This window comes from Mirounga angustirostris, unplaced genomic scaffold, assembly GCF_029215605.1.
Source record: "Mirounga angustirostris isolate CCGP_5_RB_7025 unplaced genomic scaffold, mMirAng1.0.hap1 SCAF_142, whole genome shotgun sequence".
Classification (NCBI taxonomy): domain Eukaryota; kingdom Metazoa; phylum Chordata; class Mammalia; order Carnivora; family Phocidae; genus Mirounga; species Mirounga angustirostris.
In genome coordinates, this window is record NW_026991850.1 from 77,177 (window position 1) to 89,399 (window position 12,223).

The window sequence follows — 12,223 nt, forward strand, 5'->3', positions numbered from 1 at the left end:
ACAGTGGATTTTTCTCCGATAGTGAACACCATCATAAGGACAGAAAATTCCAACTTGTTCCATCTGGCTACATGAACTGCAAAAATCATTTCTAAGGAAGTTGATGGAGACAGTTTTGTGAAGCCATATCAGATTCCTAATATCAAGATATTCAACCCACTCAAACTGCAGTATGGGAAGGGTGGACTTTCTTTCAATTTATATATTATTTGCTTCCTTCCAATTAAGAATCACTATATTTGAGGCTGTAGTGTTTTATACCTTTTTGTACAGAGCTGAAAAATGACCACCAAGATGCCAGAAAATATGGGTTTCTACAAGGCCTGCAAAACTCAAAATGGTTTGCAACAATTAAATACCTTTCGGCGGTTCCACCACATTATTTAGGTATTTTATGAGCTCAGGATCCGTTGTTACAAGCAAGGTGAGTCCATATTTCTGCACTCTAGTAAAGGTTTCAGATGGATATATGCCACGCTGATATAAAATGCTGTTGATGCCAAATGCCGGAAACAAAAGGAATGTTAAAGAAAAGTCATTATCACTTTGTAACTCTGGAAAATAAAACATATTTAGATGTGGCTACGTTTCATTAATGGTATAAAACCATAAATGCCTTAACGTGTTTGTGGGTGTTTTGCTGAAAGCAGAGTAGGTAAAAAGTGGCATTAAACATTCTTAAAACCTTGCTTCTAATTAAGAGAGAACACGATACCTGCATTTCTGTGGCAAAAAAAGAGAAAAGCGCCAAACGGCATTAATCTACTGTCAAAGTAGTACTACAACTCACTGTAATCCAAGTCCCAATTCAGATTATGTGGTTAGAGGGTGTCAAAATAGGCTTTTGCATCTCAGTTAGCAACTGATTAACTGTTCTCTGCAATGCTCTCAGCAAACCTTTCCCTCTTTTTCCTCCTTTTCTCCTCACAAGTCCTGCCAGATTCTATCAGAAGGCACAACTGTCCTGGTCCGGAATGGCGTTTCCTAAATCTAGTCCATCACCGCCAATACCAGAATCAAAGAGGGGCCGAGGGGTTGTTAAAAATATACGTGGCCCCCACCCCGGCCCTACGCCCTCTTAAGTCGCGGAGGCTGGGGGCGGGCGGAAAGGGCCTGGCTCTGTAGTTGAAAGCAACGCTGCAGGTGGAGGGGCTACATCGCGCCGCAGGCCTCAGCAGCACCTAGGCCTCAAGCTCCACCATTAGCAAGGAGCCCGGAGGCGGCGTCTGCATCCGCTTCTTCCTAGATTCTCCCGCCGGGCAGGAGGCTGGGGCAGAGAGAGCTTAATTCTCGGCCTCGCGGCCTCGCGGCCTCCCCTCCGCCCCCTACCGCTTCCCCCGCCTCCGTGGCTGAGCCACGGGCCTACCGGGCGGCCTGGCCTCAGTTCACCCCGCCCTCCGGCCTGCGCGAGGAGGACTTACAGAAGAACTCGGCCACGGTTTCGGCGCTCCCGCGCAGGGTGATGCCTTGCTCCCGGGAGAGCTGCAGCGCCATGGCCAGTCCTACAGACGAAGGAGTGCGCTTCCCCCCGGCAGAGAGCGACGGCGGAGACGCCCACAGCAGTTCCCCGCCACTCGTTTCAAAAGTAACGGCGCAGCACGCCCTCGGGCCTCGGCGCAGGCGCGATGAGCCTCTAGGCCCCGCCCCGTGGGGCGGGGCCTGCAGGTCCTCTGGGCGCTTTTCGGAGCTGGCCTGTCCGCAGGCGCAGGGGGTAGGCGTGGTCGCCCAGTTCTGGGTGGTCAAGCTCCGCAGGGTCCCGGCTGGGCGTGTGTAGTTGTGGTCTACTAGACCGGCCTGAGGGAAGAAGACGCCAAAACCTGGTTTGGGTTTTTTTTTTAAAGATTTTATTTATTGGGGCGCCTGGGTGGCTCAGTCGTTGGGCGTCTGCCTTCAGCTCAGGTCGTGGTCCCAGGGTCTTGGGATCGAGCCCCGCATCGGGCTCCCTGCTCCGCGGGGGGCCTGCTTCTCCCTGTCCCACTCCCCCTGCTTGTGTTTCCTCTCTCATTGTCTCTCTCTGTCAAATAAATGGATAAAAACCTTAAAAAAAAAAAAAGAATTTATTTATTTGAGAGAGAGAGAATGAGAGAGAGCACATGAGAGGGGGGAGGGTCAGTTTCAGATATTTTAAATACTTAAATATTTACGTGGAATTACTTTAAAAGAAAATTTTGTTGCACACCATATTCAAAATGCTAAAAATTGTACACCTTGAGGTGTTGAAAACATGATCTTATGAAAATATCAGCCATTTTCACAGATCTGAAAAAAAGCTACTGAATTGTACTATATGCCTACTTAAGTTTTTGTTAGCTAAGCAAATAGATTTATTTTGAGATATGCAACTATGAATAATTGCCACTGCATTAATTCTACCACATTGTTAGGAATCATGACCTTGCATTGCAGACTCTAAAACGGATCTGAATTTGAAACCCTGAGAACACTAGCGATAGAAGGGCAATGAGAAACATCATTATAAGGGCTCCTACAGCTTCTTTTAGGAGGAAAGAATCTGATACACATGAGTACTTTCAGGGCACTAAAAAAGCAGCTTAAAGCTGACCATATGAACCCTGTTTATAAACAATACAAAAAGAAAAGGTCATTACTGCATCAGAATTACCATCATAAAAAATATTATAAATAATATTAAAGTCACACTGAGTCAATAACCACAGGGTTTTATTATCTTCAACACTACTGACAGCTTAATAAAATATGCTTAACAAATCATTTGTTTGAAAACTGAAAACGATATTCCTATGTAATTACAGAAACAGTGTTTTTAAAAAGTGGATGGCAATATTTATTTTATATCCATCATCTGATTTTAATACAAATATCTTGCCAATAAAAATGTTACAGCTTTTAGAGATAAGAAAAAAATATGAAAGAAAGAAAAGAGAAAAGAAAAAAGTCTCAAACACAGGACCCAGAATGTCAACTAATTCAGCACAGTTTTGCAGTGTCAAGTAAAAAGTCTCTCATAGAAAGTTACATGGAAGTGTAAAACTTCGGTTTCTGGACTTTGAGCCAAGCGGTCATAAAAACTGGTCCTCATTAGTAACTCCTATTTCCATTATATGTCAAATATTCTCAAGCTTTTGCCTAGTACAAAACAAAGCAATAAGAAGTCAATCACGTTACCCCTACAATACTAAATGATCTAAAACATAACCCACAATGGCAGAAATGATTAGTAACTAATGAAAGGTAACATTATTTTAATATGCTGTCAAGAATAACAACAGCTGTTAAAGTGGCATTAGCACCCGGAAGCCTTCATTTGCAAATGCATGAAGATTAGAGCCCTTAATTAACACAGTAGTATCTCAGGCGGGTAGAACTGCAAAGTTGTCTAGAATGGTGAGGGTGGGAGTTTCCATATGTTGTAGTTTACTAGTCTCCAGTTAATTTTTATGCCAATAGATTATGTTCTGAATTGTTCAACTGACACTCAAATTCACATAAACAGGCTGTGATTACTAAAAAGCATCTATGCTCCAAGCTTGTAGCTTTGAACTAGGTGCTTAGCTCTGTATTTGAAGATAGTTATAGGAAACAATGTAATATAGCAGCCGAACTGCTTTCAAGGTCAACCAAAATTCACGGGTATTTAAATGAGAATTTAGGGATGCCAGAAACCTTCATTCTGTTCAGTGACTACTACTGAGTACAGATCATTCAGTTTGGGAATAGGATAAAAAAGCATGCATGAATGTCATGCATGGAAGTAGTTCCATCAACATGCCTGTTTACCGGCACAGATGGCCAATCTAAGTGAATCCAAATTTATTTTAAATTTAAAAACATGTTAAATGTTTCTACAGAACTGTCTCATGGGGTCCTGAATCACACACAGTACTCATTTTACACTTACAGAGTGTAACAAACAGGATAAAAGCAGAGTAACAGCTTCTAGTTAAAAGAAAAAAAAAAAAATCCTAGCTATAAAGTTAAAATGTCTGCAATAAGTTTTTACCACAACCATATGAATCACACTGGGTTTAGAAGTTTGGAATTTTTATAATCAACTACTGTCTAATCTCTCAATCTTAAATCTCTAGTTAATGCCACCAAATATAAGCCCAAACAGGAACCTCTGACTACACACAAGCTCTTAGATCATATTCTTTAAACTGACAACTTTCAGCACTTTATACTTAATGAGGGCCTGTACTACTCTTAAATAGTTTACACTTTCGTTTTCCAAGTTTTACTCAACATAAACTCTTAGAAATATATAAGAATATATATACACATACATGTCATAGAAAGTGGTCAGCCTATTGTCAACATCAACTATAATATAAAAACCGTAACTAAAAAAGTCTTTATATAGAGTTTCAGATGATCTAAATTTTACACAGAAAAGTGTAACTTTGAGAAATGAGGACTGTAATCCTGTGCTACTTGGGAGAAAAAGTAATGTGAAAAGAAAATTAAATGTAACCCCTTCCATTTAACTTCCAATAAAATGTTACTTTCAAAGATTTGGCAGGCTCTGAGTGAAGTGTTCTTATGTATGACTACTTAAAAAGATCACCAAACTATCCTAAGTTTCTGTCTTTAAAGGGAGAGAAGGAAAAAAAGAAGAGGACACTGATGTTGATTTGTAAGACAAATCACTTTTTTCTTTCAACTACTAATAATCTGCCTACAGAACATCTCCAAAGAACAGCCTGACACACTGAAAAAAATCAGCCCAGCTCTCCTGCCCGCTCCCCATTCAATGGGGGCAGAAAAGTGGAAGTGTGCAAGGGTGAAAGGAAACTAGGGACAGATGGCCTCGGAGTAGCAGGTGACCTTTGAAAACTGGGGGCCCACAACAATCAATAATTCCAGATCTAGATGGCCTTCGTGCCTCACCCCGAACTCGCAGGAAACTGTCCTTTGAAAAGAAACCACTTTTCTTTTCAGGGTTTATCCTCTGGTTGCTCCAGATTCAGATTTTGAAGGAAGACAGCCAAAGCGGGGAAAGAGGACTTTAAAAGGAGGGCGGAGTAATTAAACGGAAGAGATAAGATTTGCCCTAAGCTATCGCCTCTGTCCAAGACCCCCGAAAGGGATGAAATCGACACAAACTCGTTTAGGAGAAACTGCCTTAAAAAGAGCCCCTTCTAAAATCCCAAAGGAATACACCGTAAGAGAATAAAGGAAGACAAAAATATCAGACAGTCCATTTTCAATGAAGCATCCCTCTGCCCCCCCGCCCCCGCTGGGCGCCCCCAGCCAGCACCCAGCCCCGCGCCCCCAAGGTAAAGTGGCAAGTGGGGGGATGCTGAAGGGACTACCTTGTTTTGTCTCCAAAGGGCAACACAGCAAACATAGGAAGGTCGAAGTGCAGACCACGCGGCCTCCGCAGACTCTGGACTCCGGGAGGCGCCGGGGGGCGACGACGTGCCCAGGGGAGGCGGTGACTCCAAGCCTGCTCCCTTACCGACCCCGCCACCGGGCCGCCGCCCGCCGCAGCCCGCTCGCTCCGCGCTGCGCCGCCCCCTGGCGGGGAGCGCCCGGCAGAGCGGAGGCCGAACGCCGGCGGGGGGGAGCCCAGCGCCGAGCCTCGGCCGGCCGCTCCACCATCACCGCCCTGAGTGCGCTTTCCTGGCGGCCAAGGCAGCCAGCGCCGGCTGCCCGACGGCCGCTGCCTGGAGGCGGCGGCGGCGGCGGCGGCGGGTCCGGGACTCTTCTCCAAAGAGGCGCGTCCTGGAGTCAGTCGGAGTCCGCGTGTAGAAGCCTTTGCCCGCGCAGCGGCTTCTCACCAACTCCTCAGGCTTCAGGGCATCCGCCCGCCTCCACTCTCTGCTCCGGCCCCTCCTTCCTCGGCTTCAACCTCAATTCCTCCCCAACTCTACGGGAGCCTTTCCCACGCGCGCCCCAACTGCCCCCCGGGCAGCCACCTCCCAAAGGACAGGCACCCTCCTCCCCGCCCTCGGCAGCGGCCGCCCGGCGCTTGGCTCTCGACCGGGAAGAGCTGGCCTCTGGGGTCGGCTGGGGCTGCGCGGGACCCGTCAGCGCCCCGCTGTCGGCTCCCGCCGCGCCTCCCCAGCGCCCTTTGTGTGCGCGCCGCGAACCCCTCTGCGGAGCCCTTTCAGCGGCGCCGCCTTGGGAGCAAGAGAGAGTGAAAGGAAGCGCCGGGCCAAGCAAGGGACTGGAAAGGGGCAAAAGGCGACAGCGCTTACTCTGGGAAGACTCCGGCATGTTGCTGCCTTTGGGCTCCTCGTGGTCTCGCCCCTACCCCGACTTCCCCGCCCGCCAAGGGCCAGGGCGAGGGGGGACGGGGGAGGAGCGGAGCTGCTGGGACCGAGTTGGAAATGGTGCTTCCGGAGCCGCAGGGAAGGGGCTCAAAACTGTTTTGGTTTCGCTGAGGAGATTTAGGGGGACTAGGAGGCTAAAGAAGGGCTGGGGGAAGGCCCGTGAGCGCGGATGTATGTAAATAATCTTGCTCTCAGGGAATAATCTTGCTCTCACCGGCCGTGTGTGTGTGTTGGGGGGGGGGGGGTCCGCATGTACATTTTTGCATTGAACTTTTTGAGCAAGTTGGATCGAATCCCACGCTTGGGCTTTTCGACTGTACTAGCCATAAAGTCGAGGTGTCTACACCCTAACAGGACCAAAGACCTACTTCAAAAGCAAAGGGCCTGGGAACCGAGGTCGTTTAATGGTAAAGGAAGAGGAAAATTCAGTAAGGGAGAGAGATGAGCCCCCAGGTCACTCTCAGCGCCCCGGGTGGGTCTTCCAGGGGTCCTCTTCTTACCTGGTGGCTTTCCTAACAAAGTAAGAGCAGGTAAAGTCCCAGTGATCATCCAGCCACGCTTCCACGGAATCCTGGTCCCGCTGCAGCTTCGACTCCCCGGAGCCGGGGCTGGCCCGCTCCATGATCCGCGCCCAGCGTCTGTGCAGCTGGTTTGTGCCGTTTTCCACCCCAGCTGGGGTCTCTCCCTCGGAGGAGCCGGCCTCTGCCCCGAGACCCTCCCCCTCCGCCTTGCGCCGGTCCGGCTGGCTTTTGGCGAAGCTGCTCCGGCGCCCGGCCAGCCGCTCGCCACGCCCCACCTCTCCTGGTGATCACCGCTCCCAGGTGCGGCGGGTGGGGCAGGCGCAGCAGCCGCGCGGCCTCGCCGGGGTCGGGCGGAGGCTGGGTCTCGCCGTCTGTCGGGTCCCCAGATTCCAAGGCGGCGGCGGAGGCAACTGGCGAGCTCTCCGGCCGCTAAGTGGCCGCCGCTGGAAGGAGGCCGCTCGGCCGCTGGGGTGCGCTGTGGGCTGAGCGGGTTCCGGGGGAGCGCGCAGAGGTGACTGGGGGTGTGTTCGCAGAGTGCCCCACAGTACGAAAGGGAGAGTCGCGATGTGTGCGCCCATCCCAAGTCCTGAAAGCTGGAGTTAGGGGAACCTTCCACCAAAAGTAAGAGGTGCGGCTACCCTGGCGACTTTTCTCAGGTCTGAGTGAACAGTGACCGCCCGGCCTCGCTTTCCTCCCCAGGGCTTGGGTCTGGAAGGTGCAGGGATCGACCTTCCTCCGAGCCCAGGCAGCCCGGGGGGGTGTGCCACGGATTTGCGGCTCCTGGTGGGTAACTTCCAACAAAGGCATTTCCGTAATTACTATGTTGTTAATAACCACAAATAATTATAAAGTAGGCGTCTTTGCATCAAACATTCCCTTTTTATGACTGCAACAAGATTTTCTGGGAAAAGGAAAAGGTAAAACTGAAGTAATCATCATGGTTTGTGTATGAAGTCAGAAGACAAGGGAACCTCTGTACAATTAGGTTAGAGAGCATAGACGCTACCCGGGGATAGTACAGAGCAGACTGGTTAGCCCAAGTTTTATTAGTCATTTATATTTAAATGGAATTAACACACACCCCACAAAAAAGTATCCGTTTCAAAGGGCTCAGCTTTCCTACTCTATTTTGTCCTATCCCAATCATGCTTTCCAAAAAGGAATTGGTGTCTTCCTTTTGCTTTGTTCTCATCTCCATCTCCTTGTCCCGCAATTTGCAGTTTTAATAACGGTATTTTGCAATGACCTAATTTGGGGGCAGAATGAAATATGGAGTTGTATGTTTCACAACGTGTGAACGACACCATTAGCAGTGATATACCCATAGTGATTTAGCTGACATACTTTTAACAAAGTCCTTTCAAACTATTCTTGGCAAGAATGTTAGACATTACTCATAGAATGAGTATTACTACATAGAAATGCATAATTAAATTGATAATATAAGAACTTTAAAAAATGTCTTCCAATCCGCCAATGCAATGGTTTATCCTTCCTGCATTAAATAATTGTCCTTCTACAATTATAGTTTTTCTGAAACTTTACTGATGTATGCAAGTAACCACAAACCAACAAAAAGTAAGCAAAGCAGTAGAATGTGAAATAATGTGCAATAAATTATATCGGATTTTAAAATGCGAGTTCTGTGATCCTGATGTGTGATTACAGTGCTCGTGAACTCGAGACTTTGTCCTCAGTGCTCAGTTTTTCCCTGTGGAAATCCATGCCTTTCTCCTAACAGAGGGTCAGTTATAATTTAAAACTATACTTTCCTACAAAAAATGAAGTGAATTTTTGGCTTGAATTGTTTGCTTCAGCTGGCTGCCTTGATTAAATAAACAAGCACTATCTAACTGTCCATTTTTCTCTTAACCTGAAAGGGTTAAATTATCAGAAACCAGAGAGTTTTCTGAAAAGTTACTGCAAGAAAAACAATCCGTGGATTCTGCCATTGGCGAGTCTGAATTCTGTGTGGTATACATGGCAGATTGGGGGTTCTTGTGAAGGCTGGTTACTTGAAGTGAGCATATCACAGTGGTTTGGGGGATGAGTTATTTCAAACTGTTCTAGTCTCCAGAGATCTCAGATAAAATTTGTAACAAATCTCTGTAACTTTAAAGTTCTTAAAGGTGACCTCACCCTGACCTCTTGTTTCCCAGCTCCATTTTATTTTTTATCCCTATCTGATAGATTTTTTAATGTTTTAACTTACTGGTATGGATTGCCCTAAGCATCTCCAATCTTGTTTTAGAATGAGTTGAAGATTGAGTAAATAATAAACATTATCAGGAAATAACTTTAAAAATGCTGTTCATGCTATTTACAACAAACAAATGCACAATGGAGGCCTAACAGAAAGGCCTCCAATTCCCGTCGTAGTAGAATAAAACCCAAACTCTCTAATGTGGCTTACAAAGTTCTGCATGATTTGACTTCTACCTACCTCTACTCTTGAGGTTTTGATCATACAACTAGAAAAAAATAAATCAATGATGATCAAATTCTCAAAAAAAGGAATGTGAATTACAGGAGTCATGAAATCTTTCCTGACCTGCTTTTTTTTTTTTAATTTTTTTATTCTTATGTTAATCCCCATACATTACATCATTAGTTTTAGATGTAGTGTTCCATGATTCATCGTTTGTGCATAACACCCAGTGCTCCATGCAGAATGTGCCCTCCTCAATACCCATCACCAGGCTAACCCATCCTCCCACCCCTCTCCCCTCTAGAACCCTCAGTTTGTTTTTCAGAGTCCATCGTCTCTCGTGGTTCGTCTACCCCTCCGATTTCCCCCCCTTCATTCTTCCCCTCCTGCTACCTTCTTCTTCTTCCTTTTTTTTTTTTTTCCTTAACATATATTGCATTATTTGTTTCAGAGGTACAGATCTGAGATTCAACAGTCTTGCACAATTCACAGCGCTTACCAGATCACATACCCTCCCCAGTGTCTATTACCCAGTCACCCCATCCCTCCCACCCCACCCCCCACTCCAGCAACCCTCACTTTGTGTCCTGCGATTAAGAATTCCTCATATCAGTGACTGACCTGCTTTTTTTTCATTCAAATCCCATACAGTATATTCTGTCCCCTTTGCAACCTTCCAGTGTATTCCAGGCTTGAGAAAATTAATATATTTGCACTTATAATATATTTGCACTTATGATCCAGTTTCCTCACTATTGAAGGGGGAAGACTAGAAGGTACATTGTGGTGTTGAAATGGAATTGGAGGTTAAAAATTAAACATGTGGGGTTGTGTGTGGGTGTGAGTTGTATCACGGGGAGAAATCCCACATGATGAAGAAATGCAGGCAGTTTCTAAGAGCTGTGGGTACCTTCCAGCTGACAGCCTACAAGGAGTTCCTGTCAGCAAGAGAATGGATCCCTCAGTCTTACAAATACAAGGAACTAAATTCTGCTAACAACCTGTGTGAGTGCAGAAGTCGATATTTCCCCATTCGAGCCCCAGATGTGACCACAATCCCAGCCAATATATAGACTTGCAGCCTTGTAAGATGCTAAGACATTTTCATAATTGACAACTTAATAATAATGAGTCTTATAATCCATGAACATAGTGGATTTATCCATTTATTCTAGTCTTTTAAAATGTCTCCCAGTAATGTAGTTTTTAGTATATTTGTCTTACACATATTTTGTTGGATATATCTCTGTATCTACTTCAGCTCTGTCACTGAGAAGTACTAGAAGCTATGACATTCCAGTAGCAATGAGTACAGTTAGTACCCAGATTTTGGTGTCTAAAAACCATTCTTCACTTTAAAAGGAATCAGAAGTCTGTGGAGAAAAAATTCCAGGTCTAGGACACAGAAAGTATTAGATAAGCCTGGAAAATCTTGTTTTGCTAGAAAATTAGAAAGGCTTGAAAAGATGGCAATATATCAGAAGGACAGAGGATATATCTGCAGGGAGCTTCCAATGGACAAATCTAGGGCAATTTAAATATCAAAATTGGGATACAGTAATAGTAACAAATTTTAACAGCTGACTAAAATAAGAAACTGTAATTTCACTCTGCTATAAGTCAATCACTAGATAAGTAAGTAAATAGGAAAGAAGAGAATGTTCCTTACAGTAGAATGCTAACTAATGAATACAAAAGGAATTATGTAGTAAGAGAATCATTAATGGTTACTAAAACTAATCAGTGAGAGTTTGATGATGAATGGAGTATCTCCTCATAAGTTTTTTATTAGTCATCATGGGGAAATAGTATCTTTACAATGGAGAGAACTTATGGATACCTTTCTAACCAAGTGATCAATTTAATATCACTTATATTGGGACAAACCAAGCATATAAACCTCTAAATAGGATATTCTGAGAAGGACACAACATCACTTCTATGTTATTCCTGAACCTAAATCTAATCCTGAGGATCGGATTGAGGGATTTCCAAACAAACACACGCAGTTTGAGGCACTTTGTACAAAATAACTGGCCTGTATGCTTCCAAGACTTCAAGGTCAAGAAAGACAAAGAAAGACTGAGGACCTAGTTATTTACTACTTTGTAACAATATTACCACAATGTTAGTGGCTTGAAGCAACACACATTTGTCATCTCCCAGTTTTTGTGAATAAGGGGTCTAGGCTCCGCTAAACAGTGTCTTCTGCTCAGGGGAGGTCTCACAAGGCAACCGGGCGGGAAGCCAGAGCTGCCTCATCTGAGGGTCAGTGGGAGAAGGATCTGCTTCCAAGTGCACTCAGGCTGTTGGCAGAATCCAATTCTTTGTGGTTGTAGAACCGAGGGATTCTTTTTCTTGCTGAGTTCTGGCTGGGACCCCAACAGGCTGTTGGCTGGGAGCCCCCCTTTGCCTCAAGAAGCCGCCTTCATTTCCTTGCCTTCATTATCCCACCATGACTGCCTGCTTCCTTGGAGCTAGCAAGGGAGAGAGACCCCAGCGAGACGGGACTATAATCTTATGTACATAACCATGCAATCACATACACATAATTACATACATCCCATCACCTTTGCCATATTCTGTTTGTGGGGAACAAGTCAAGCTTCTGCCTTCACACAAGGGGAGGGGAATCACAACAGGGTGTGAACACCAGGAGAAGGATCCGTGGAGGCCACCTCAGGAATCCTTCTAGAATAACACTGTCATAAAGCATAGTGAGTGCGATGTAGCATGTGTCCAGTAGATATTTGTGGGGGCAATTTGAAAAAAAAAAAGTTTTCTTAAATTACTTTGGCAGTACTTTTGTGTATTGTATGTAAATATGTTAGCAATTGATCTTTGAGGAAGGGTTATTTCTTTTCATGGTCTTTGGAAGTCTTATCACACTTAATAAAATCACCTTTTACTCTTAGCAGCCCTGGGCTCACGTGAAATAGTTTTCTGAGGACGGTGTTGGAATACACGCTTCAAGCTGTTGCACAGCAGGGATCAGCTTAATATCTTAAATGTGTGAA

At 45.4% G+C, this 12,223-nt stretch overlaps 1 protein-coding gene across 5 annotated transcripts in view; it reads right to left on the reverse strand.

The window, feature by feature from the left end:
• The window catches only part of LOC135363372 (mitotic spindle assembly checkpoint protein MAD2A-like), a 30,753-nt gene extending 23,556 nt beyond the window's left edge, over positions 1-7,197 (reverse strand). Inside the window, exons 1-2 of one of the 5 annotated variants that reach the window (XR_010409007.1) lie at positions 5,295-6,405; positions 1,422-1,794 (exon numbers count right to left, since the gene is read on the reverse strand). Coding sequence is in view for 3 of the 5 variants with exons in the window: in XM_064583926.1 (XP_064439996.1) it covers positions 1,422-1,494 (73 nt within the window). In the remaining 2 variants the exon portion in view is untranslated. Of the gene's footprint in view, positions 1-1,421; positions 1,795-5,294; positions 6,414-6,757 lie in introns of those variants that run through there. The other 4 variants (XR_010409008.1, XM_064583926.1, XM_064583925.1 and 1 more) reach the window with 4 other exon arrangements.
• Between the last annotated feature and the right edge of the window lie 5,026 nt (positions 7,198-12,223).